Source organism: Lissotriton vulgaris, chromosome 2_1 (genome assembly GCF_964263255.1).
Source record: "Lissotriton vulgaris chromosome 2_1, aLisVul1.2, whole genome shotgun sequence".
In the NCBI taxonomy this organism is placed as follows: domain Eukaryota; kingdom Metazoa; phylum Chordata; class Amphibia; order Caudata; family Salamandridae; genus Lissotriton; species Lissotriton vulgaris.
This window is the reverse complement of record NC_141687.1, coordinates 453,226,964-453,253,890: the sequence shown is the minus strand read 5'-3', so window position 1 is coordinate 453,253,890 and position 26,927 is coordinate 453,226,964. Positions and strand designations below refer to the sequence as shown.

The window sequence follows — 26,927 nt, the reverse complement described above, 5'->3', positions numbered from 1 at the left end:
TGACACTCAACTGATCCTCTCACTCACCAAAGACCCTAACACCGCCAAAACCAACCTACATGAAGGAATGAAAGAAGTAGCCGAATGGATGAAGCACAGCTGTCTAAAACTGAATTCAGACAAAACAGAAGTCCTCATCTTAGGTACCTCCCCCTCCGCCTGGGACGACTCTTGGTGGCCTGAGGCCCTTGGAAAAGCACCCATCCCGACGGACCACGCACGGAACCTGGGCGTCATCCTGGACTCCTCACTCTCGATGACCAGACAAGTCAACGCCGTTTCATCATCTTGTTTCAACATTCTTCGCATGCTCAAAAAAACATTTCGATGGATCCCCACCGAAACTAGAAAAACGGTCACCCACGCACTGATTACAAGCCGCCTGGACTACGGAAACACCCTATACGCCGGTACCACCGCAAAACTTCAGAAAAAACTCCAACGCATCCAGAACGCATCATCCAGACTCATACTAGACATCCAGCGTAAAGACCACATTTCTGGTCACCTGAAAAACCTCCACTGGCTCCCTGTCAATAAGAGGATAACATTCTGCCTCCTAACCCACGCACACAAAGCACTTTACGAACTTGGACCCGAATGCCTCAACACACGACTTTCCTTCTACACCCCCTCCCGCCAGCTACGCTCTTCCAACCAAGCCCTTGCTGCTGTACCTCGCATCAACAAAACCACCATGGGAGGAAGATCCTTCTCCTACCTGGCAGCTAAAACCTGGAACTCACTTCCCATTCACCTTCGCCTCACTCAGAACCACCTAGCATTCAGAAAGCAACTTAAAACCTGGATATTCGACAAGTAATTCCCCACCCTTCTGCAATCGCCTTGTGACCCTCTGGGTATGTAGCGCGCTATATAAATTAATTGAATTGAATTGAATTGAATTTAGCAAGGTGAACTCCTGGCTATAGAAAGGAAAAGAGCTGATATGGGCCTAGCACCCATAAATGGTGGCAGCAACATAATGCCTAGGAACAGAGAGTACTCTTTTCACCCTAAAATCCCCAAAGAGATTGTCCCCAAGTATGAGAAAGGTGATGACATCACAAAATGGCACACAGTCTTTGAGAGGGCCTGTGCATGAAGAAATGTGAAGAAGTCACACTGGGGAGCATTGCTTTGGGAGCTGTTCACTCGTAAGCACAGGGATGTACTACTGACACTTACTGGGACAGATGCTGAGTCCTATGATCTCATTAAGCGTACTCAGACTGATGGCTTTGGACCCACCACTGAGGAATATAGAATTAGATTGAGGGGGAATCAAAAAACCTTGTCAGTCCTGGTTAACTTCATGGACTACTCAGTGAAAAGAATAAATAGGATGGTTAACTGAAAGTGAAGTGCATGACTATATTGAGCTTCATAGTCTGTTTATGAAAGAGCACATTTTAAGTAATTGCATAAATGAAAAGTTGCATCAGTATCTAGTAAACCTAGGTAAAATCTTTCCACAAGAATTTGTCAGAAAGCAGACCACTGGGTCAAGAATAGGGTGACTAAGATTAACACTGGGGGATGACCAAAAGAAAGGGGGTTACAAAACCTCCCCAGGGAAAAGTGGCTGAACATCTTAAGGATAAAAGTAGACAGTTTTCTAAAGGGCCACAACAACCTGCAGAAGAGGGTGGGTTCCAGAACTTTTCACAATCAAACAGTGAGTACAAAGGTAAACACTTTGATCCCAAAACACAAAACTGGAGACTCTGCCTGTCTCATCTCCAGGTGGGATCAACAGTGTGCCCAGAGCAAATCGGGGTTCACACTAAACCTATTTTAGCATCTGAAGGTGGGGTAGATTTTATCCCTCTTGCTGTTTGACCACCAAATAAGGAAAAATACAGGCAGCAACCCTTGATTAATGGGACTAGAGTGGAGGTCCTGAAGGATATGGATGCCATTGTCACCATGTTGACAGACAAACTGTTTTCCCATTGACAGTCTTTGGCTGGAAAAACCTATCCAGTCTCCAGTAATTAAAATGTATCTCAGGAGCATCCCATCGCTGTGGCACTCTTAGAATTGGGAGGGGTTACTTGCCTGTAACAAGTAGTGGTCCCCTATGCAATCCCAGTTGAATCTCTCCTGGGGAATGATCTGGAGACCTCAGCATGGTCTGAGGTATAACTGAAAACCATACCACCATGCGGAGAATCCCTGAATTGGTATGTGAAACAAACCCGAGCACACAGCCGAGCCCAGAGTGAAAAAGAAGTGTTGGAGGCTGGAATAATAGCCCTACCTTCCAAGAGAAAAGATAAGAAGACTAGGGAACAACACAACCATCCACCCCTCCCAAGAACTCTGTGACACTCTTTCAGGCTACTTCCACAACAAGATTGCCACCATCCACAACATCAACTCTCAACTGACTTAGCTCAGCCTTGACAACCTCAATCAACCAGCGAATACCATCAGATCTATAACTGCCTGGTCTCTGCTCAACACTCAGACCACCATGACCATCATGTCGTCCATTGACGCTGGGACGTCCACCGACCCCTGCCCCCACTATCTCTTCAACCTCAGATGCAACCCAATCGACACGGAGCTTACCAGCATCCTCAACACTTCCATCTTCACAGTAACCTTCCTACCAGCATCCTCAACACTTCCATCTCCACAGTAACCTTCCTAGACAGATGGAAACACACAGAGGTCAGACCACTCTTGAAGAAGCCCTCTGCCGACCCTAGCGACCTAAAAATTACTGACTCATCTCCTTGCTCCCCTTCTCAGCAAAAGTACTTGAAAAAGACATCAACCAAAAGCTCACTGAATACCTGGAACTTAACCACTTACTTGATGCCTCATAATCAGGAATTCCAGCCAGCCACAGCACCAAGATCACACTGATTGCTGCCACAGACTATAAGCAAACACTCCTCGACCATGGGGAAACTGTGGCTCTGATCGTCTTGGACCTCTCTCCTGCAATCTGTACCCTATCCCACCACACCCTCATTGACAAACTCCTCAACATCGGCATACAGCAAAATGCCCTCAAGTAGATCACCTCCTTCCTCTCAGGATCCGCATAGAGCACCTGACTGCCTACATTCACTTCTCCACCCAAGGACATCATATACAGTGTCCCCTAAGTATCATCCCTCAGCCCCACACGGTTCAACTTTTACATAACCCCGCAGACATCATCAGATCCCACAGACTCAACATAATCTCATTTGCTGATGACACCCAACTCCTCTTGCTCACCGAGGACCCCTTCAAAGCCAAAACCAACTTCTGCAATGTCATTACTGATGTAGCCAAACGGATGAGGGACTGCAGCCTTAATATCAACTCAGACAAAACAGAACTTCAGAAACAACACATCCCCATGGGACCACAGCTGGTGGCCAGCGGAACTCAGACCAACAACCACGGCAAGAGACCATGCACACAACCTTAGCATCATCCTCCACAGCCAACTAACCATAAAATGACAAGTTAACATGGTGCATCCTTAGCATACTCAACAGAATCCTCAGTTGGATCACAATCAACACCAGAAAGACAGTTATGCAGGTTCTTGTCGTCAGCCGCCTCAATTACGGCAATGCTCTCCACACAGGAATCTCTACCCAACTCCTCGTAAGACTCCAGACCATACAGAACCTCATGGCCAGAGTCATCCTCGACCTCCCTGGATGGGCTCACATCACTCTCCACCTCATAAATCTCCCGTGACTACTCATTCAGAACAGATGCCAGTTCAAGATCCTCATGCATGCAGCCTGCCCCGACATTGTCCCCGGAGCATTACCTGAGCCGCAGGTCCTCATTTCACCGCCCCAATTTCCCGTCCCCTGCCTGACACCCGCCTGCCCCGACATTGTCCCCGGAGCCTTACCTGAGCCGCAGGTCCTCATTTCACCGCTCCTCGCGCCTCAGCCGCCGGTCCACATTTCTTCGCTCCGCCGCTCTGCTCCTCACCACCTGTCCACCGCCATTCCTCCTCCGCACCATGTCCGCCTCTCCGTTGCTCCCACCGCCGCTGGCCTCACGTCACCGCTCCTCCCTCACGCCATGTCCGCCGCTCCTTGGACGCCTCTCCTCCCCGTGCTGACGTGAGCACGCACGTTGCTTTTTTTTTTTTTTTTTACATCCAAGGCCCTACACAACCAAGGACTAACCTACATCAACCATTGACTGAACTTCCACCTATCCGCAATACACCTGCAATTAGCTACTCTCGCCCTCCACATTCCACCCACATCCTTCACAGCCACCACTGGGACTGCTCATTCTCCTGCATTGCTGCCAAGAACATGAACACCCTGCCTCTACACCTCCGTACAGGCCTCTCCCTGACAAACTTAAGAAAGAAGCTCAAGACCTGGTTTTTCATTAGAGACACAGCACCTCAGTGCCAAGATAGTACTAAGGGTGACAGTATTGGCAATGCAAATGCTGACTGATTGATTGACTGAATAGAGAAAAAGAATGTTCCAATTTTCATTACCATGGCATACATGTGTTGGGGGGACATCAGCAATGCAAGAATACATAGAGACGAGAAGCAGTGAGCAGATGCAGCAGCTGCACTGCTAGATTGCCTAACACAGTAGAAGTATAATGCTGGTGTGTGTGTGTGTATATGTGAGATATATATATGATGATTGTGTTTATGTAGTGGTGCACATGCAGTTCAGTATGAGTAAGAGTGATGTGTGTGTTTGGTGGTATGAATCTGTCAATGTCTGTATGAGTGATCATGTGTTGATATAATGGTGAATTAGGAAGTACTATGGTCAGCCTGCAAGTGTGTTTGTGTGTGCACCTCATAGTAAGTACTTGTACCTCTGTTTTGTGATGTACAAGCTATGTTATTGCGATGCTCAATTACGTAGTCATACTTTAGAAAGCTGTTTAGCGTCGAACGATCTTCCCAATTAAAGTAAAGCAAATTCAAAGGAAACAGGCTAGACAAAGAAATCATGTATTTTATTAATAAACTAGCAGCCCGTCCCGACCTTGTCTGGGAGCATTTAGGCTTCCCCTACCCCCGCCTGCCACGACATTGCCCAGCAGCGGGTGTCCCCGCCCACCCCACCAGCAGCCGTGACCCGCCGCCCTGTCCCCCGCCTGCCCCGACCCCGATCATTGTTTTAGTAATTTCCCGTCCTCTGCCTGGCCCGACACCCGCCTGCCCCGACATTGTCCCCGGAGCATTACCTGAGCCACAGGTCCTCATTTCACCGCTCCAATTTCCCGTCCTCTGCCTGGCCTGACACCCGCCTGCCCCGACATTGTCCCCGGAGCCTTACCTGAGCCGCAGGTCCTCATTTCACCGCTCCTCACGCCTCAGCCGCCGGTCCTCATTTCTCCGCTCCGCCGCTCTGCTCCTCACCGCCTGTCCACCGCCATTCCTCCCCCGCTCCATGTCCGCCTCTCCGTTGCTCCCACCGCCGCTGGCCTCATGTCACCGCTCCTCCCTCGCGCCATGTATGCCGCTCATTGGACGCCTCTCCTCCCCATGCTGACGTGAGCACGCATGTCGCGGCCGGCGCTACTTTGGGGGGGACTACTTTTTTAAAAATATAAATATTGTAAATAACGTTTTATTTTGTCATTTATATGCCCTATAACCATCTACACCCCCTGACGATTTCAACGGTGTATCGGGTGTGTCGATTGGCGCTGTGGTTCCTGAGTTTACCCGCCTCAAAGCCTGAAAGTTCTTACTTTATTATAGTAGTATAGATGCCTATTCATAGGAATGAATTACCAATGCAAAAATGATCAACACTTGCATATTTAAAATCATTTTTATGCCCCAAAGGATTCAGTCACTTCATTGCTTGTTTAATTTATGTAATGGACAATTTTCTAGTATATGTACTAGCTCTGAAATGAATGCAATAACTAGTTGATAGGGTCCTTGCTGGTATAGGTGTATTGATTTGTTCTTTAAGGGTAGCATATGCTACTCCCCCAAAGCTGAATCCTAATTCATCTCCCTGTTCCTGAACTGCTTGTTAAAATGTTACATTTTAAACTAAAAACACTGAAATTCATCAAATTATTGTTAACTCAAGTAACTGTCACTCGTGCCTTCGTCCTGCACAGTGTTGTCATCAATGATCTCATTTCAAATGTTGCACAGTTGTAATCTACGATCTCAAAGGACGTCATATTTTGTTAAAATACTAAATTAGGTGTACCCCATTGTTTGCTAACCCAATGGTCTTGCAGCACTCCAAACCCCACTCCTTTTATTTTACAGTATCACTGCAAAATTAAACATGGGGTCACACGAATTGCTGCAAATGCACAGAGGGTTGGCTGCCTAAACCATGGTCCACCCAGTCGAAAGTTGTACTTTCAGATTTAGGGCCTGATTTAGATTTCGCAGGTGAGTTACTCCATCACAACGGTGAGGGATATCCTGTCCACTGAAATATAAATCCCATAATATCCTATGGGATTTATTATTTTAGCAGACGCAATATCCGTCACCGTTATGATGGAATAACCTTTCTGCCGAAATGTAAATCAGGCTCTTAATCTCTGAAATGGAAATACTCAGTAGGTCAAGACAGCAGGCTGTAGCCGAAGAGGGCTCCATGTTGCCACAGAGGCAATGGGCACGTCTCGGTGAAGCGCACGCACTCATACACTGTGGTATAACTGTGTGCGTTGGTGCAAAGCACCTTAGGGCCTAATTTACGGAAAGTGACGCATTACTGTGTGTAAACAGCAATGCTTCCCTTTTCATTGAGCCCTCCTTGTGACATGATGGATGCCTCATATTTTCTGTATGACACATCATGTCGCACAGCAATGATAGAGACATCAATTTCACTACAGTATCTATCGGCACAAAAATGACGTATTATGTATTTACTGGAGTTGTGTTGGAAGCGTTACGCAACTCCAGCAACTCCAGCAAGCAGGTGGAGGGCTATGGATATAGCACTGCGTCACCCTTCCACCTGCCATGAGGCAGGTGGAAGGTTTTAACACATTTGCGTCCTAGAATTGGCGCAGTGAAATCTCATAGATTTCACTGCAACACTTCTACGAGGCCTACTTGCGTGGAAACACCCCCCTGCATACATTATACCTAACAAAGGTATAATGTAGCACAGGGGTTTACAAAGTGACGCATCTGCTTAGATTTGTCACTTTGTAAATAGGGCGCAAATGGGGGTATGCTTTACGCCACCGATGCATCACAAAAAGTGGCGCAACGGCAACGCAAACTGTTGTAAGGCCTCATAAATAAGGCCCTTAAAGTGCACCAGCACTGCTACAGAGAACAACACCACCACCTCTTAGTAGATATGCTGCTTTTCCAGTCTCTCCCTTTCACACAATGCAGCACAGCATATTTTATTGCTGCAATGAGTTATGTGAAATATTTTCTAAATGTGCTCTCGATGTCTCAAACCTGGTTTCCCACGACTTCACCACAGTGCATCATCAATAAACACGTTTTTTAGCATCACTGCCCCTTTTCTTGTTGTAACAACACAAACTGAAATAAGTTTTCTACAATACGCTTTAGTATTTAAAAGAGTTATGATCTGCTTACCCCCCCCCCTCCCCCCCGTACTTCGGGGAACTCCTCCATTTTTACTGCCGTTAAGAGAAGTGTGGTAATTGCATTTCGCTGGGGTAGTCCAAAGGGCGGGTAGAGGGACAATTTACACGTTCACTTTTATTGCAAAGAAGACCACGGCCACAATGGCAAATAACTTACTGTGTATCCGTGCCAAATTTGGTTTTAAGACAATGACTTTATCAAAACATGCAATCATGTGTTATCATTGCCAAGAAGTCAACATCAGTTTGTTTGTAGAACGTAGTGCTTTGTAAGCACGATAGCATCTGCAAGTGGAAAATGAAAGCAGCTGCTCTAGCTAGGTCTGCAAATGTATTTTTGTTTAAACATGCGGGTGAAAGGCTCAGGGTGGTCCAGACATTTCAGTAAAGATGACCCTAGCCTTCCCAAGTAGAAGAACAATCCCCCCTCTTCTCAGAGATGAGATGGTGTGTGTGTATATATAGTAAGCTCCAGTGAAAGAATACAGGGAGGTAGTATGATGTATTGCGGCAACAGTTCAGCCGTGCAGGGTTTAAGCTGTTCAAAGAAAACTGCAATCTGTCAAAGAGCAGCAGTGCCCAAGAACACAAGGATACATGCTAAGTCTTTAAAAAATATTATTTTAGCAGTACGCCCTTGCCTCCTCGATTGAGAAGTTGACTAAACTAGACTGTCCTTTCACAGTGTTTAGCACTGAACTGCACGTCATGTAAAGGTGATATCCCAAGGCACTGGGTTACTCTTAGAAAGTCAGATCTCATTCTGCTCATAAAGCTTCCATCTATTGAGATGTGTCAGTGATTGGTGCCGTAATGTTTGTGTTGTATTAGATCACCATGCTGAATGAAACATCTCATCAAGCACTGTCTGCATGTTTGGATAAGAGGCCTTTGTGAAACATGTCGGGCCGTGTCTCATAAAGTGAGCTTTATACCACCGCTCTGGGATAAGTGATGATTTAAATAACCCAGGAGATGGAAAAGTGGTATTTTACTAATTTAGACAGTGGTAAATGGCAGCTTGCCACAGGAAATGTAAAAGAATATTCAGCTTTTAGCAGGAAATGTAGCAGATCTTGTTGACGTTTCTAAAGGAAATGTAAAAATAACATAACAGAACACAACATAACAACACAACTAAATATAGATGGCATAACACAAAATAGAGCTCAACACAATTATCACTGTACCTGACAACATCAACAAAATTCAATTGCCAGAACCCCTTTTGGATTGCCACGGGGAAAGCTGGAGTTCCCAGGCTCAACTGTGTGGTTCAGGCCTTTGACGACTGATGTCCTGGGGCACCGTTTTATATTCCCCTGAGCAACTGTGGCCCCTTCAGCAATTGACTCACAGTGGAAGCACTAATTGAACAGTCTAAGTCTTCTCGGAGAGGAGAAAGATGCTCAGAGTACACTGGCTCACAACTCAATGTACATTCCGCAACCTCTATAAATGAATGTCCAGATAAACACTAACTTTTATAACAAGCATTTGCAATGCAATAGGTCCCGCATTTAGAGTTTGAGCTATTAGCATTGTAAATGACAATGGGCCCGATTCACAGAATGAACTTGTGACAAAATCCTAAACTTACTATCATTTTGGTATTCACAGAATGAATTTAAGACAAAATCCTAAACTTACCACCATTTTGGTATTCACAGAACGAACTTAAGACAAAATCCTAAACTTACTACCATTTTAGTATTCACAGAATTAACTTAATACTTTTGGTATTCACAGAATGAAATTACTATTTTTGGTATGCACACAATGGATTTACGACTACTAACTTTATGTCCACACTCGGGCCTGAATTTACGCACCTGGAGAGGGAATTCCTCTTCTGATCCGGAACCCCAGCTTTTGGGGCGAAATTTCCGCTTCCGGGCCTGAACTCCAGATTTTTTGCCGGAATACCACCATTTGGCTTGATGAATGTTTCAAGTGCCTACCATTCCCCACCACGCTCCAGCTGAAGTCAATTAACACTAACTGCAAGACCAGCAGCACCAAACATATAAAAGCAGCACACGTTGAAGGAACAGGTTTGGCCACAGAGAGTTTGTGTTTACAATCGCTGTACATCGCCAGAGGAGAATGGGACAAATAAGGAGGAAGAAGAACTTTAGCACTGAGGAGACCACCATGCTTGTGGAGCACATAGTGAGGCACCACAAACCCCTATATGGACTCCCACCTTACTGCACCAGTGGCACACAGAAGGCAGCTCTATGGCAGCAATTTGCCACTACTGTCACAGCTTTGAGGGAGGAGAGGCGCACAGTCCAGGATATCAAGAAGAAGTGGCAGGAAGAAAAGCAGAGGGTGAAGGAGAAGTACTCTAGGATCAAATTGAACAGGCTCACCACAATCCACCCCCACATGATCCATGGGCTGCCTGTGAGTGATGTCTGTAGCGTGGTACCAGGTAATGGGATGACAAGAAAAAGTGTATGAAAAGATTATCTGTTTTGCACTGGCATTGTGAGTTAGGAAGTTGTACAAAGTGTATATGAAAATATAGTCAGTCAGAGGTTCATGTGTATGTTGCAGCACAAGTCCCAGAAACATTTGTAATAAAAATGGCAAATCCCTCTCCCACTATTGAAAACATGGGCATAGTACTGCTGCCATATATACCGAACCCTGTTAAGTAGTAATTGACAAAGTGCCCTTTCCACTCATCCAGATGTGTCTGAGTCAGTCAAAAATGTAAGGGGTTGCAGAGCATATTAAAATCAACTGACAAATGAATTGGGACAACACAAGGGGGCAGATTTACAAGGACCGGCACATCCCTGCATATTAGCAGGGATGTGCCAGCACCAATGCGACATGCATTTCTACCCTTGCACCACCACGGATGGGTCGTATTAACAATGCATCGCACAGTGGCACAGGGATTGCCAGATGTGTGTTTCTTCTGATGGCGTAAGGGCGGTGCTCTGCTGGAGTTTTGTCGCAAGTGCAATTCAACTCCAACAATGTTCATGGACCACCAATACCTAACATGCTGTGCCACTCCTTACGTCTTCTTCAAGCATACGTAAGGCTGAGTCGCAGCGGCCTATGAAAAGTGACTCCATGGAATCTTGTAGATTTCACTGCATCACTTTCACGAGGCATTTCACAAAGGAATGCCCACCCTACTTACATTAAACCTGACACAGGTCTAATGTTGCGCAATGGCACACAATGTGACGCATCTCCCTAGATGCCTCACATTGTAACTAAGTCGCAACGTGGCACATGGTTTGCGCCACCGCTGTGTCACAGAAGTGACGCAACAGCAGCTTAAATATCTAGCAAGAAGCCTGTAAATCTGCCACAAATTATCCAAGAAGTAACTCACCCTGTGAACGCAAAAATTACAAAGCAGGAGGTGAGTGACTCCTCAGATCAAAGTATGTCATTCACATATTCCGTTGCTCATTTCCCACCCTGCCACACCATTACATCCCCAACGCCCCACTGCACCTACCTGCCCCGTCGTTGCAGAACTTCACAACACTGTTAGCATGCAGACGATATGGGGTAAAGCCTGAAAAGTTCCACATGTACATTTCCCATTTGGTTACTTTTCTGTCTTCTCACCTATTGACATATTCAGCCAGAGCACAGACAACCGCAGTAGCAGAGGTCCCCGTATCTTCTGGGAGGAAACAACATCATCCAGAGCAAGGCATACCACTCTCACAAACTGGTAAGTCAAACTGGTCAGGAGATGGTCAAAAGGCATACATTGTTAGGAGACAACAGAGGGACATGTAGTGCCTAAATGTGAAAGGTAACCAGAGATGAAAAACTAGCTGAACAACTATTGGATTTGACAATGGACATTTGACATGGAGGCAGTGGTCCCCAACATCTGGAAGCATGCGATGGTGGTTCCACTGCTGAAGAAAGCTAATGCGGATGTCAGCAACCCTGCCAACTTCCGGCCCATCTCCCTGCTTCCCTGCCTCTCTAAGGTGTTGGAGAAACATGTCAATCGTCACCTCACCACCTACATTGAATCAGCAAACGTCCTCCATCCTTCTCAGTCTGGGTTCCGGGCGGGCTTCTCTACGGAGTCCACCCTTTTGGGAGTCTCGGAGACAGTTAGGCGCCAGGTAGACAAAGGGGAGACAGTGGCACTCATCCTTTTGGATTTGAGTGCCGCTTTTGACACCGTCTCCCACAGCATCCTTCTGTCTGCCTTGAAGTCTGTTGGTATCAGCGGCTCCGCCCTTGCCTGGATCTCTGACTTTCTTTCTCATCGCACTTTCCAGGTCTTTTCCCCCTCTTCTGTGTCCACTGTTCACAATTCTCCGTATGGTGTTCCCCAGGGTTCTATTCTTAGTCCTTTATTTTTTAACCTTTATGTTAGACCCCTTGCTTTTCTTGCGGAACAGGCTGGACTTTCTATCTTTTCTTATGCTGATGATACCCAAATTATTTTTTCTCTGTCCTCTAATCAACACTCCCCTTCCTCTTCTCTCTGTTCTGGACTCACTGATATCGCCAACTGGATGCTGACCAACAAGCTTAAGCTGAACGGCGACAAAACAGAGCTTCTCCTGTTTGGGCCGGATTCCACTCTCTGGGGCCCGCAACATTGGCCTCAGCAAATGGGACCTTTACCGGTCCCAGCGACTTCAGCACGCAATCTGGGGGTCCTCTTTGATAATCAATTATCCATGAGACAACATGTGGTCAAGGTCTCGGCCACCTGTACCACCATCATCAGGTGGCTGAGGAAGATCACATGGATGTTGCCTCCAGATACCCAGAAGTCAGTGGTCCAGGCTCTAGTGACATCGCGGCTGGACTACGGCAACGTGCTCCTTCTGGGTGCCTGTAAGGAGGTTACCCGGAAGCTCCAAGTAGTTCAGAACATGGCTGCTCGTCTACTCTGTAACCTTCCGAGAACAACCTCAGTCTCCTCTTCCCTGCGTAGCCTTCACTGGCTGCGCATAGAATCTAGGACCAAATTTAAAGCACTTTGCTTTATGCACCGCATCAAAGCTGGAAAAGCCCCCCACTATCTCTCCACCTTAGTCCAGCAATATTGTCCCTCCCGCACCCTTAGGTCTTCCACTCACTGCAGATTCTCTGTTCCCCGTTTCAAGCGTGCCAGAGTCGGCGGACGATCGTTCTCCCACCTGGCACCTGCGCTCTGGAACTCTCTTCCCATCCCTCTGCGGTCTGAAACATCTTATATCAAATTCCGCAAAGGTGTGAAAACCTGGCTGTTTTCCCTATAACCGATTCCTTAACCTCTATTGTCCTCTCTTACTTCTATTTTCTTAGCGCCGGGAAACCTACGGGTAGCTGAGCGCTTTACAAAATCAGATATAATAATAATAATTCACCTTTAGCAAATGACATAGGTCAATAGCGAAAGATAAAATATAATATGTCTTGGTTCATCATACCCTTGTAATTAGTGAACATAACATGTATTCCACCAACAGTCCCAGACCTGGGAATTCAATCCTGCAATCGAAGTCAAAAGGGTGTCCCCACTATATTGTAATAGTGTCTATAGACATAATCAAGAATTCAAATGTTAATAAATATGACAATGAGGAACAAAAAGTGAGCTACCATTGTCAGTAGTAATGACAATGCATCCAATGTCAAATTCTGAATGTTTTCTCTATACATGAAATCGCCCAGTCCACCCGGCTGGTCACGTATCTCTCTAATTGGATGGCTTGTTTGTTGGCTATCAACCAAACACTATAGTGGACCTTATAGTGGAGGAGTGTGGCTCAATGGTTAGAGTGGCAAACCCTGATGCAGAGGTCTAGCCCGGGACCAGGGTTCAAATCCCCGCCTCGGCGGGTCTTGGGCTCAAAATTCCACGGACCTGATAATTCTCGCCTCGGTGCCTATTCCAATCATGGAGTCTCACTCTGCAACTCTGGGCAATAGCTTGCTTAATCTCCACAACGGCCCCCACAATGCTAAGGATGCCTGGCCTCCACCTTGGGGGTGCCCAGGAGTGGACGCCTCACAGGGAAAGCCAGGATGGGTTCCACAGCGGTATTCGTACAAGCGCCTTGAGACCCTTGTGGGTGAGTAGTGCGCTATACGAGTATCAATTTATTTCAGGATTCGGAGTCATGTCATTCTGATATACATTGCTTCTAGGTAGTGGGCCCATTATAAGTTATATGTGGGATCACTCATGATATTAAGTGACACACACTTCTGCAAAGGTGGTGCCCACAACTGCTGGTGCTTATCCTTTGTGCCTGAAACTTAGTGTGTCACATGTGCCAGCAGAAATGTAAAGTTGCAAACACACTTATCATTGTAGGTTCAATGAGGTCGTCTCAGAATCAGAGATACACACTGACTTCTGCTACAAGCGTGACATCTGGTCAGGGACAACACTCTGGGCCGGTGATGGGCCATGGTGAGTAAACCCAAGAATATTGTACCTGAATGCTCATTTAATGTGCCTTTGGTCTCCACCGTATGTTGTATGTGTTGTACAACACTGTTGTCTTGCATCACAATATGCTCACATATGGCATTTAATCGCATACCAGATCAGACTTTAGTGGCTAATGAAAGGATGACACAAAATGTATGCCAAGTGAGTGCAGAATGGACATAAAATAGTAACATGTGTCATACGAAGTGTCCAAAATACAACTGGGTTGCAATTCAATGATATGAAAACTCCCTAGCAAAATATCTATGGCAAAATCATAGTGAAATTGGTATGGATGAGGCTAACACTGATGCCAGTTGTGTACCTTTGAGATGGGTATATGGGCTGCTAAACTGAATCTCCATGCAGCTACATTTTCAAATCACTTGGGTGCAGGGGCGTAACACAGGCTCCCGCAGCCCCTGCGGTGCGGGGGGGCCTCCCAGCTCCAAGGGCCCCCTCGGGCCCCCCTCACTCAGTTTCAGTGGATCCTCAAGTCTGTGTGCGCAGCCGCACCATTTAATTCATGATTGAAGTTCAATCATGAATTAAATGGTGCGCACGGAGGCGGCCTCCCCATTATTTAAATGGAGCGGTGCAGTTTTGGTACAGAGGCCTCTAATTGTTTGGTAATGGTGGTGCGCATACGCACGCCCGGGCCCCGGCGGGGTGGGTCCACAAGGAACTTTAACCTCTTGACGCGCGCGGGATGGTGAATTCAACTGTGGAAGAAGAGTCGGACTAAAAATGAAATGAAGCAACAGCGGACCTGGGGGGGCCATGGCCTGGAATTGCTGCTGATTCCAAGGTAAGACAGATAGAAGAAAACTTAGTAGAGGATTGCCAACCCTGTTCCTTCACAAAAATGACAAACTCTTCCGATTTGAGAACCACTTTAACTTATTCCAAGAGCGAGTGGGCGGATCTGATTGTCTGCTGGCTAACTCATATATATCTCAGAGGATTTGCGTCTGACTTTCCTACTTTGCCTCTGATGTCCGCTGCCTGGTGATGCTCCAGCTGCCAAGTGTTATTGTCTGTCTGCCCCCCCCCCTCCTCCTTTTACTCTCTGAGTCTTGCTTCTGGCTCTGAAGCAGCAGCAGGAGGAGGGAGGGGCGGCAGAGAGACATTCGGAGGACTGAGAAGGCAGCTGAGAGGCCACCTGATGAGGATGGGGCAGGAAAGAGGCCAACATCGGAGGAGAGGCCAGCTGATGAGAGAGGTAAGGCATCAGAGAGTCCAGTTGAGGAGGGGAGGGCCTCCAGCCAGGGTCAGGTGAAAGTAAGAGCAGCAGAGAGGCCATTTGAGGGCCGATAGGTCAGCTGAGAGAGAGAGAGGCCATTTGACAAGGTACAGGGAGCAGGTCAGTAATGAGAGGCCAGCTAATAGGAAGAAGCAACAGCGAAGCAAATGGGAAACAAGAGGCCAGCCATAGTTGCCAAGGTTTCAGATTGCTATATGTGACATTTTCATAATTCCAATGCAATTATGACTGACATTTTCAACGACTATGAGTGACACTTTATTGTAATCAAAATTAAGCAATTTAGACAACGGAAACATAAATATCACAAATGATACCCACTGGAGCAACGAGAAACTCCAAGAAGATTTTAAAACTTCAGCAAAGCCTCAGGAATGGAAGAGCACTTAGATGAGAATGTGCAAGGCACTCTGCTTCTAAGGACGTCATGACACTGACTGACCCCTGCCATCTCCAGCCCTCCCTGAGTTCTGAGGCGTTCCCTAAGTGGAGAGAGAGAGCAGAGAGAGAGTAGAGAGAGAGTAGAGAGATTGGAGAGATAGTAGAGCGAGAGAAGGGAGAGTAGAGAGAGAGAGTGGGGAGAGAGTGGAAAGAGTAGAGAGAGTGAGAGGCAGTGGAGAGACAGTGGAGAGAGAGACAGTGGAGAGAGAGGCAGTGGAGAGAGACTGGAGAGAGAGTAGAGAGAGTGAGAGAGTGGAGAGACAGTGGAGGGAGAGACAGTGGAGGGAGAGACAGTGGAGGGAGAGACAGGGGAGGGAGAGACTGTGGAGGGAGAGACTGTGGAGGGAGAGACATTGGAGATAGAGTGGACAGAGTTGAGAGAGAGAATGGAGAGAGAGAGATAGAGTGGAGAGAGAGTAGAGACTGACTGACTCAGAGTCTGAATACTGACTGACGGAGAGACTGACTGGCTGAGAAACTGACAAAGAGAGATAGAGACTGAGGGAGACTGACTGACAGAAAGAGAGAGATAGAGAGACTGACAGAGAGAGAGAGAGACTGACTGACTGAGAGACTGACTCACTGAGAGAGTGTCTCTAGTCTGTGATGGAATTGGGGTCAAAGTGTGTATGAAGCTATGCAATGCTTCTTAAGATTGCTATTGTCTACTAATAAAAATGTATTATCAAAATTTGCTCTTTGTAGTTACATCTGCTTTTGAAATACTGCATTGTCGCACTGTCTAATGTTTTAACCCCTTCGCTGCGGCGGCTATTCCGCCGCAGCGCTAAGGGGAAGGTGAGGCCTCGCGGCGGTCCCGTGCTCGTGACGGAACCGCTCCGTCACGGCCCTAAGTTGAGCTGTGCTTGTGACGGAACGGTTCCGTCACGGACCCGCCAGCCCATTAGAACGTCAGCGCAGGCGCGGAATTTGCGCGGCGAGCGGGCCGTGACGGAACCGTTCCGTCACCAGCACAGCCCACCCGAGGCTCGTGAGGGAATGGTTCCATCACGAGCATGGGAGGGGTTAAAACAGAAACGAGAAGGAGCAGTGGATGCACTTTTGTCAAAACTGAACGATGAGTGGGCCCGATCTATATCATGACAGGAGTCTGCATCAGGAAACCCACCTAAAATTGGGCAAACTTCCCCGGCCTTCTAATGGCAGGGACCCTGTAATGAATGGACCACCACCTATGATATCCTGCTGGCAGACTAAGCCCAACCTTTAACTCCATCGTCCAGTGTTAATTATAACTGCTGTAAAGGTGACAGTAGTGTAACAATCGCCCCGCATCCCCTGCAGTATGGCGGATCGCTGGCCTGAGAGCTCTAGACTGGCACGGAGGATGTGAGGGGGGGCCCCCTCCATGTAGTTTGCAGGGGGCCCCCTCAAGTTTTGTTACGCCACTGCTTGGGTGAAAGTAAAACGCTAATCCAGTGCAGGCGGAAAGCATCGAAGCTTCTCAACTTAGCCGCAATGTTGGGTCATTACCAAATGTTATTTTCTGCTTGCATCCTCTTCTACTGTATTTACATATAGGTGAGTGGTTGACATATGAGGTTAGGATGTCTGCTGTACAAGACACCATCTGTTGTCAGCTAAATACTACCATGATGTTGGAATTAGGGTATGCAAACAGAGGACACTCAAAGGATGGACATAAGAATTCTGTGTTCTCTCAGTCAGAAATGAGCTTTGTAACTTCTTGGGTAGGGAAGCACAAATGATCAACATTATGTACCTGACTATTGCACCTCTCACACATGAACATTTTTTGACTTGTCAACAGACAACATTTCACTGCTGAAACCAGTTGGTCTTAATGATGAATGTGAAATCAGTGTCATGCAGAGGAGTCTTGGTCATTTATCCCCTCCTTGAAATTTCAGTAACCTTCTCATAAAAGTTTGTCTGTTGATGTGTCATTTTATTGATGTCAGAGCTGCATAGTGGTAACATCTGGCAACTACTGCATGTTAGCAGGGGTCCACACGTAAAGTCCATGAGGGAAACATGGCACACATTGTCCTGGATTATCCGGTCAATGTTTATTGAGAATGACATGTTAGCACATAGCTACCATCTGTTGTACTGAAATATGGACATGTATGTCTCATCACAGCCGCAGACAGATGACACCAGTGCAGCGTACACCATCCCGGGGAATGCATGACATCATGGCTACAGCAGTGAAACCCTCTAACACCCGTCCATCTGGTAATTCAGGCATAAAGTGTGTCACTAGCTTAGATTACTAAACCAAGACAGAGATCAAGATCCCTTTCTGTATGGAATCAGCAAAGTGATATACATATTATGAGTGTCACTTGTGCCTGTTTGTCAATTAGTAATGCTGATCATTGAGAATGTCGTCACTTCCCTCTACAGCTGCTGGATTGTGGACAGCCATGTCAACATCAATGAGCAGACAGGTTCAGCATTTGAGAACAGAGGTGATCGCGAAGGGACAGAAAGTTGTGGCTGGAGTTGGTGAGTTTGCTTGTATAATGTACATCTCAGTTTAACACCTCTGTGCTATGGTGTGAGCTGCCATTTGTGGTGGTACACTAACCAGGTCACATGAGCTTCAGCTGTTCATGCAAAGTACAGTTAATCCAACCCTTGTGTTGCTTCACATGTAATAACAGGTCAATCACTAACATGGTTGCAACCTCTGGGTTCCAGGGGATGAAGAGGAAGAGGATGAGGTTGATGGACCTACAACCAGTGTGGGCCGACGGGCAATCAGAGGGGAAAATCCACTGATCCTCCAGGCTGTTATGTCGGCAGCAAGTACTGTGCAAGAGGAGGAGGAAGTCACTGAGGACGAAGACTTGGAAGAGGATGTCGACTATATGGCCATCCACTCCGGATGCCGATTCAGATGCCATCAACAGCAAGCGTACCACATTGCCAATATCCTTCACGGCATCACATCCTCCACCCAGCAAAATCCATCAGCCTCCTCCAAAACAAACAATTGCCTCTCTTCGGCATAGGGTGAACTAGCCATGGCTCTCACGCCACCCAACACAGACATCACTCCCTCACAGCCCTCATGTCCAGGACCGACTTGGCGGTTCCCCTACACGCTCTTCCCTAAACAGTGTATCCCGACATCATCTCCACTATCTGGGGGAAACACCAGCCCTGTTGCAGGGCAGGTAACCCCTGGGCACCATTCTCCTGCCTACAGGCTTCCACCTGCCCCCCCGCTGTTGGACCTGCTGGTCCCATCCAAGGCAGACACCTGCAGTGGGGGCCTGCACCTAACTATGGGGGCCAGTGGGAGCAGAACTTCTTCCAACAGCAGACAGATGTGAGGCAGGACACTCGTGTCATAGGGGCTACCCTATCAGACATGTCTGAGTCCCTGCAGGACATGGTCCAATTCCCTCGGCCATGAAGATGATGGAGAGCATGTTGAAAGTGATCCAAAGTCTCCCTTCACGGTCAATGCAGGGAGGGGAGCCATCATATCTGCCAGCAGGACAGCACATCCACACACCAGGACCAAAGCAAAAGTACACATCCACACCGGTGTCCTGAACAGGCACTCCCACCACCTGCACAACCACCAGCAACCCCTGTATAGGCACTCCCACCACCTGCACAACCACCATCAACCCCTGTACATGAACTGCCACCACCTGCACAACCACCAGCAACCCTGGTACAGGCACTGCCACCACCTGTACAATCAGGCACAAGCACCAACTGTGCATACGCCGTCGGCCCCTGTACATGTAGATCACCCTGTTCAGGCACATGGACAACACCCACATACACAAAGGCAACAAGCCAGATCTGATCCCTCACAGCGATCATCACCTCAGAAATTGCGAAATTGCAAGCACGATTGCCATTAACAACATCCCAAAATTAGATTGTCCACTGTGAATATCTATACAGAAAAAGTAAAGATCTTCCCAAGTAAGATTTTGTTGTGTATCATGTCCTGTATAACGATGTAAGTGGCCTGGAGATGTGAGGAGGTATGTGTGTGTCTGGCACAGTTACAAGTGTAACCCATCATTGAAACAACCCATAAAGTGCAATACAGATGACTCACCCGATGCATGTCCATTTTCTGTACCCGACATTCACAATGAAGTCAAACAAGTTAAAGTAAGTTGTATTCCTCAAACATATTTATGTTAGATCATTAGAAAAACCGTCCGTTTGGAAGGGCGAAAGGAAAACAAATGATGAACTTAATGCAGATGGAGAGGGACACTTGGATTATAACATTTCAGGGAGTGTCAGGGAAATCAATCTATTTACAAGGGGAAAATAAATGTTTGTCCACAAAGATGCATCAGTCAAAAAGTCAAGGGTACTTCTGGTAATCCTCTAATACCACATTACCAGATCCTCCAAGTCTGATGCATGCACACAGCTGGTCAGTAAAGGAACAGGCACCACATGGTATCGTGACACACGAGGGGTACGGGGGAGAAACAGTTTGGGTCAACGGACATGGGGAGACATTGATGGTGGAATGGGAAAGGAGTTGGGAAACAACAGACGCCATGGCTGTGGCCAGGGAATTGATGCTGGTGATGAGGGTGGCCAGAGTTGCGACAAGCTCCGCTCGCATCTTGCATATCTCCAGACACATCTGCAGCGTGATTCGAGCGGACATGTCTGGCTGACCCTCACACATCCACCTTGTGTCCTCTGGGACAGCCACAGGAGGAACAGCACAGGGAGGGGCCTGAGTGGGAGTGGGGGGATGTGGTGCCTCAGGTCCGGAGCCAATGTTGTGGTCGAGCAAGCAGCTACGATGAGGGGGACTGGTTGCAGGGGATGCAGCTGGAGTCCCTGATGGAATGAGGGCCTCTGGAGGTGGGGAGTGGCAGATGGCAGGCCCAGATCGTGTATTGGCCTGCCCCAAGGACACCTCGACCAAACCCACTGGTGAATAGTCTAGGGAAGAGTAGCACTCCACCACCCCATGGCCAGAAGTGTCAGGTTCTCCCCCCACTTCAATGTCCACAGCCTCCACCTGGGCTGTAGCACCTGATCCGTGTTCCTTGTCAGTCCGGGTGGGCACAATCCCCTTGCATCCAGATGTTGAAGGTCCCTCCTCATCCCCTTCTTCTTCACTGGTCAAAAGAGTTTGTAGACGCCTGCACACTGATGGCCTCCCACTCTGGACCTTGTCCTGCTGTACGGCCATTTGGCAAGCTGTGCCTGCTGAAATGTAGGCAAAATCATGATGTAGTGGTTGTTTTAGTCAGGACGGGACACGTACATAGATGAGCCATGTTCCAACGTTGTTTTCCTCTGACCACACTATACAGTTGTCAGTGTTTATGAGCTTACATTACGTATATGTTCACTGTCATCTCCTGATTTGAATCTGGCATGGACTTCTCACATGAATATTTGTGGCTTACACAACAGTATTGGCCAACCCTCAACTTTGGTATTCTTGTGATTGGTGTGTCCTGTCCCTGCTACATGTGCAGGTTCCATAACCAGTCCACCAAAGGGGAACAGAAAGAGTCCAAATTTAATCCAAATTGCCCAGTGATATATAGTTGCAGCTCTATGATGTCTGGACAAATGTCATCTGCTGTATAGCATTGTATGGGACAAGACAAATGCCGAATGTGGGTCACACATCCACGAGGTTCTGGGCTATTTGTTTTGCTACATTGTGAGTCTAGCCTTTTGATGTCCCCTCATAAAATCTGACAATCCAGTGCCACATATTGGCTTTGGTGACTGATAAGGTAGTGCAGTACACTGGTGGGTTGTTGTGACACCTGCCTGTACATGTGAAATGGCATACAAGCCACTGAGGGTAAGACATGTGTCAATGGACACCCTTTGCATATTTAGAAACACTTAGGAGTGAGGCAAGGATCTCAAAGTCTGTCTTGACTCCATGGCACATGATGATCTGTCTCCATTAGAACCCAAACTCAATAAATGCAATGCAAGTCACAGCATCCAGTACCGTTTGGCCTGCCATACACACACTGGACAGTGTCTGTACCATTGCTCATCCAACGCACATTTCAGTTATGATTCCCTTGTTTCACTGGTAGTGGTGCTGGCACAGCAAATTACGACACAAATGCACAAGTGTGGCTCATTTACCCAGTTATCAGGAATAAACTACAACTCCCAAAATGCACTCTGCCCTGTACAGTCCATATGCCACAGTGCACTCTTTTATTCTTGATGACTGCTGCATGGACATAGTACAGGTGAATGGAGGCATGGAACATACAATGGTACAGCACTGTATTCACTCACATCATACTCCCAGACACATTATGCATAGGATGCACTTACCAGGTCTCTCCTGCTTATGCTCCTCCAGCTGAGCATGGAGGGTCGGCCAAGCTGCTCGCAAGACCCTCCTGTAGATTGGGGAGAGGCGAGGACAATGCACATGGTGCAGGGAAGACTGGCCCACCAGCTCCTCAGTCTTGTGCCGGGACCTGTGTTTTAGGTCTTCCCAACGCTTGCGGCATATGCCCTAGCACTCCTGGTGTGGACTCCCACTGCACTGCAGCGCTCACCGATGTTGGCTCATAGCCAAGCCTGAGCTGCAGTGCTCAGCTGGTATTCAGGGTCCCCGTATAGCTGATGATATTTTGCCACCACCCTCTCTACTAAGATGTCTAATTCCCTTTCTGTGAAAGGGGGTGCTTTCTCCTCATAACCCTCAGCCATTTTGGGGCACATAAGTATAATGAGAGCAGCATGATGGCAGAGGATCTGATCTGTGAGAGAGGCTGACTTAGGATGAACACAAAATGGCTTCCAACAACTTACTGTGATGTATTTCCTGTCGCCCACTTCGTGTATAACATTTCCTGTATGAAATTATGTGTTCCAGGTGAATTTCGGAGGTTATGGCCCGAAAAAGTAGTTTCTGGTTCTGTAGCGGCGGGTCTCCATCCACGCATTACTGTCTGAAACCTGAAATTACGTTTTCAGGCCGTAATCTCCGAAATTGACACCGAACACAATATTTCATACACGAAATCTATACAGGAAGTGGGAGACAGGAAATACATCACAGGAAATTGTTGGCAGCCATTTTGTATTCATCCTGATCCATCCACAATCACTAATCAAATCCACTTCCATCCTGAAGTTCTGTTGTAGAAAAACCTGAAATGACAGTGCAGGTTAAAATCATGAACATGTAACCAAAAGGGGAACAGACCATTTAATGAAATTTCTGCGCTGACATTGGAGAGGGATGACACAACATCAAACCCAGTTTTGTTTTCTCCTACGTTGCCTTATGGTACATGTAGTCCATATTGAGTGCTCATTACAAGATTTGTAAGATGTGTTACCTAACAATGGGGTGGACTAGTGCTGAATATCACAGACACGTGGTGCCTGATTCACCCATGACATCATCACTCACTTTGTGGTTCATCATTTGTGGGGGAGTCAATCTGTTGAGTGCACTGGCCTGAGACTGCAATGGTTATGGCCATTTGTGATTGAGTGACCCATCTTCATAAGGACCAAGTAGATTTCGCTCAGAAGATGTATAGTTTTACATCTGCGTGAATAGATTGTTTAGGGACATCCACTACACTGATCGCTGACATTGGCACATGACCTGAGGAACCCTCAACCTTTTGACTACTGTTCAACAGCCGTGATTTACATGCAGTGAGAGTAGCTTGCAAAGTAGTCTCAGGATGGAATATATTGACACATTTTGTCCATGACACTACAGATTGCTCAGGTGAAAAATGTGGCAACGGGCTGATCACGGACTTGCATACCCTGACCTCGGTTATGTGCAATGGCCTGGCTTCCCAGATTCAGAGCTAGCCGAGGTTCCAGAGGTATGTGTAAGCTATGTGTTAAAGCAATGTTGTGCAAAACAAAACAGGCTAATATGATCTTGCACATAACTTCAGGGGAGTACAGCAGCACACCCCCTCTGAATCACGACTTCAACAGACCAAAAGTGCGCTCTATGATGGCTCTAGTCCGTATGTGTGCCCTATTGTACATATGCTGAGATACTGTGTTTGTGCACCTGTAAGGGGTGAGGAGATGTGGGGAGAGTGAATACCCAGCATCGCCTGAGGAGGGAAGAGAGGGCAGTTGGTTACATTTCCCTCTTTGATTTGCACAGGACATGATCTATACTTTAGTGAATGCAGTGTCTGTTTGGCCATGTGTGTAGCTTTATCATTCTTATGTACAATTGTTGAAGTTGTGTGGCATTCAGACATTTCAATAACACTTATCCCTCATTTTTAGTGCTTGGTACTTACCCAGTAGCCACATGTTGCTAAATTCTCCCGCAGCCGTCCGCCGGGCAAGAGGTGACATGTGGAATATGGAGCTGTCATGGGTACTGCCTGGTAACACTGCATGCACATCAATGAACCTCCCGCTGGCATCACAGACAGCTTGCACATTGATGGACTTCCATTGGTGTCTGTTGCAGAAGATGTGTGCAATGCGGCGGGGTTGCTGAAGGGCCACATGTGCACAATTAATTGCACCCAGCACACGTGGGAGGTTTGCAATGAGATAGAAATCTTGTGCTGCCCTTTGTCTCATGACCAGTGTATGGGGCATTTGTGTGTGGTTGTGGGCTCTAGCAGTGATGCATCTCAGTACCTGATGCAGGCACTGTGACTGGCTTGCCTGGGAAATGCCCACATCGTCACTGGAGACCCTTTGGAAAGATCCAGTGGCAAAAAAATAGAGAGCAGAAAGGATCTTGAGATAGGCTGGTATTGCATGGGAGCAGCAGGTCACAGAGTCAAGTTCCTGCTCCCATTCACATACCATATCCAAGATGACTTCTGGAGGGAAACGGTACCTGGCCCTTACATCTTGGCTGGATATTCCAATTAGGTTGATCCTCTGTCTGAAGATCCTCTCTGCTCTCCTCCTCCTCCTCAAGTAGTATTCCTGCATGGCAAGGGGCAGAGTAACAAACACATTCAGCGACATGTTGAAAAGGTTTGTGTGTGTCTGCTCTGCATTTATACATCCTGCAGGGTTGGGATTGGCTGCAGTGTGTCAGCTGATGCATGGTGGGGGATAGTAGGCAAATGGACAGGTGTTTACCCTTGAGGAAAATGATCAATGACCACAGTGAGTGTATTACGGCCCAAAATCAGAGATTCCGGTCCGTAAGCAGAGTTTCCGGCTTGTAAGCGGAAATTCTGCTCCGGAGATGGAATTTCCAACCCAAGTGCAGATGTAAAGTTAGTAGTCGTAAATCCATTCTGTGAATAGCAAAAGTATTAAGTTCATTCTATGAATACCAAAAGTAGTAAGTTCATTCTGTGAATAGCAAAAGTAGTGAGTGCATTCTGTGAATCCCAAACGTAGTAAGTTTAAGATTTTGTATTAAGTTAGTACTGGGAATCGGGCCCGCAGCCTTTTATGTGTTGTTTTTAAAACAGATAAATAAAAGGCTTTGTCATTAACAAAGCCAATAGCTTAAAATCTCGCAAATGTGAGACCTATTGCATTGCAAATGTGTTCAGCGCCCATTCTGTACATTTATTTTAAAGCATTATTCGAGAGCGTGTCCTGCCTGCAACAGCAGGTAGGAGACAGCTATTGGAGAAAATAGTGCTCTTAGGCCGTAATAAAGCCTACTGAGTAACAACACATGTAACATGTGGTGTCCCCATGGGAGGATACAAAATGAGACATGGCGGGGACTAAGGAGGGACTACTTAGCCTTTTGACGAATGAACAGCCACCGTTTATAGTGAACAATGGCACAAGTCAATTAAAAAAAATAGGCGGAGAGTGGGCGGGGCTTACCTGACTACAACTCGACCTATAAATGGACCAGAGCCGGACAGACCATTAAGTAACTGTGGCTTTTTCCTGGTAAAGCGCAGGCTGCTTTCAGAGCAGCTTGGGCTGCCATGACCAACCCCGACGCCCAGCCCTGTCTTTTGCTGCATCGTCTGCAAAGTGAGACTGGTCTGGGCATTTGTACCCTACCTGGGCTGATTTTGGTTTCCATTTCCACAGTACATGGACGAGACCAGTAGCTGCAAGGCCTGTTAAGGGCCGGTCAGCTTTTTTGGTGATGGTAGGTCACACTAATGTTCATAAACAACTGCACGAGGAGAACTGCACTTTTTAATAAACAAATCTCAAAATACAAACTAATATTTTGCTTCATGCTGGATCAATAAAGCTGTCCATGCAAAGCCCGTCGTCAGAATGATTTTGAAATGGGGACCTAAACAGGGTATCAAGGTAATGTTACCTACATATGCTACATAAGTAGGCCCATTTGCACTATAAGCTCTATTCCCATATAACAGTTGCAGTTGAAAGTTTTAATATTTGACCTGCGTTCCACCCAGCTCCTTTCAGAGGCATTCAAGAAATGTTTCCTTCAACGAGATTAATACATTTCCACATTTTAGAGGAGCTGCAAAAATCTACAGGCCTATGCATAGAAATGTACATAAGCCGATATCCATGCATATCCCTTCTCCCGTACACCAGGGGCGTAACACAGGCCCCCGTAGCCCCTGCGGGGCAGGGGGGGCCTCCCAGCTCCAAGGGCCCCCTCGGGCCCCCCTCACTCAGTTTCAGTGGATCCTCAAGTCTGTGTGCGCAGCCGCACCATTTAAATCATGATTGAAGTTCAATCATGAATTAAATGGTGCGCACGGAGGCGGCCTCCCCATTATTTAAATGGAGCGGTGCAGTTTTGGTACAGAGGCCTCTAATTGTTTGGTAATGGTGGTGCGCATGCGCACGCCCGGGCCCCGGCGGGGTGGGTCCACAAGGAACTTTAACCTCTTGGCGCGTGCGGGATGGTGAATTCAACTGTGGAAGAAGAGTCGGACTAAAAATGAAATGAAGCAACAGCGGACCTGGGGGGGCCCTGGCCTGGAATTGCTGCCGATTCACAGGTAAGACAGATAGAAGAAAACTTAGTAGAGGATTGCCAACCCTGTTCCTTCACAAAAATGACAAACTCTTACGATTTGAGAACCACTTTAACTTATTCCAAGTGCGAGTGGGCGGGTCTGATTGTCTGCTGGCTAACTCATATATATCTCAGAGGATTTGCGTCTGACTTTCCTACTTTGCCTCTGATGTCCGCTGCCTGGTGATGCTCCAGCTGCCAAGTGTTATTGTCTGTCTGCCCCCCCCCCTCCTTTTACTCTCTGAGTCTTGCTTCTGGCTCTGAAGCAGCAGCAGGAGGAGGGAGGG

At 47.2% G+C, this 26,927-nt stretch overlaps 1 protein-coding gene across 1 annotated transcript; it reads left to right on the top strand.

Annotated features, from left to right (window-relative positions):
• Nucleotides 1-1,539: 1,539 nt before the first annotated feature.
• On the top strand, nucleotides 1,540-19,651 carry LOC147730582 (uncharacterized). Its single transcript, XM_086954088.1, has 5 exons — nucleotides 1,540-1,690; nucleotides 2,842-3,028; nucleotides 15,103-15,230; nucleotides 18,105-18,206; nucleotides 18,402-19,651. Exons 1-5 carry the CDS (start codon nucleotides 1,540-1,542, stop codon nucleotides 18,713-18,715), a joined length of 882 nt encoding a protein of 293 aa, XP_086810214.1. The 3' UTR covers nucleotides 18,716-19,651.
• The last annotated feature ends 7,276 nt before the right edge of the window (nucleotides 19,652-26,927 follow it).

What these genes read in the sequence shown, in the direction of transcription:
- LOC147730582 (XM_086954088.1), top strand. Translation starts at nt 1,540, where the DNA reads ATGACCAAAAGAAAGGGGGTTACAAAACCTCCCCAGGGAAAAGTGGCT. An exon ending in ATACAGCAAAATGCCCTCAA is followed by an intron (nt 3,029 to 15,102) that starts GTAGATCACCTC and finishes CTGGCTCTGAAG; the next exon opens with CAGCAGCAGGAGGAGGGAGG. An exon ending in GAAAGTTGTGGCTGGAGTTG is followed by an intron (nt 18,207 to 18,401) that starts GTGAGTTTGCTT and finishes TCTGGGTTCCAG; the next exon opens with GGGATGAAGAGGAAGAGGAT.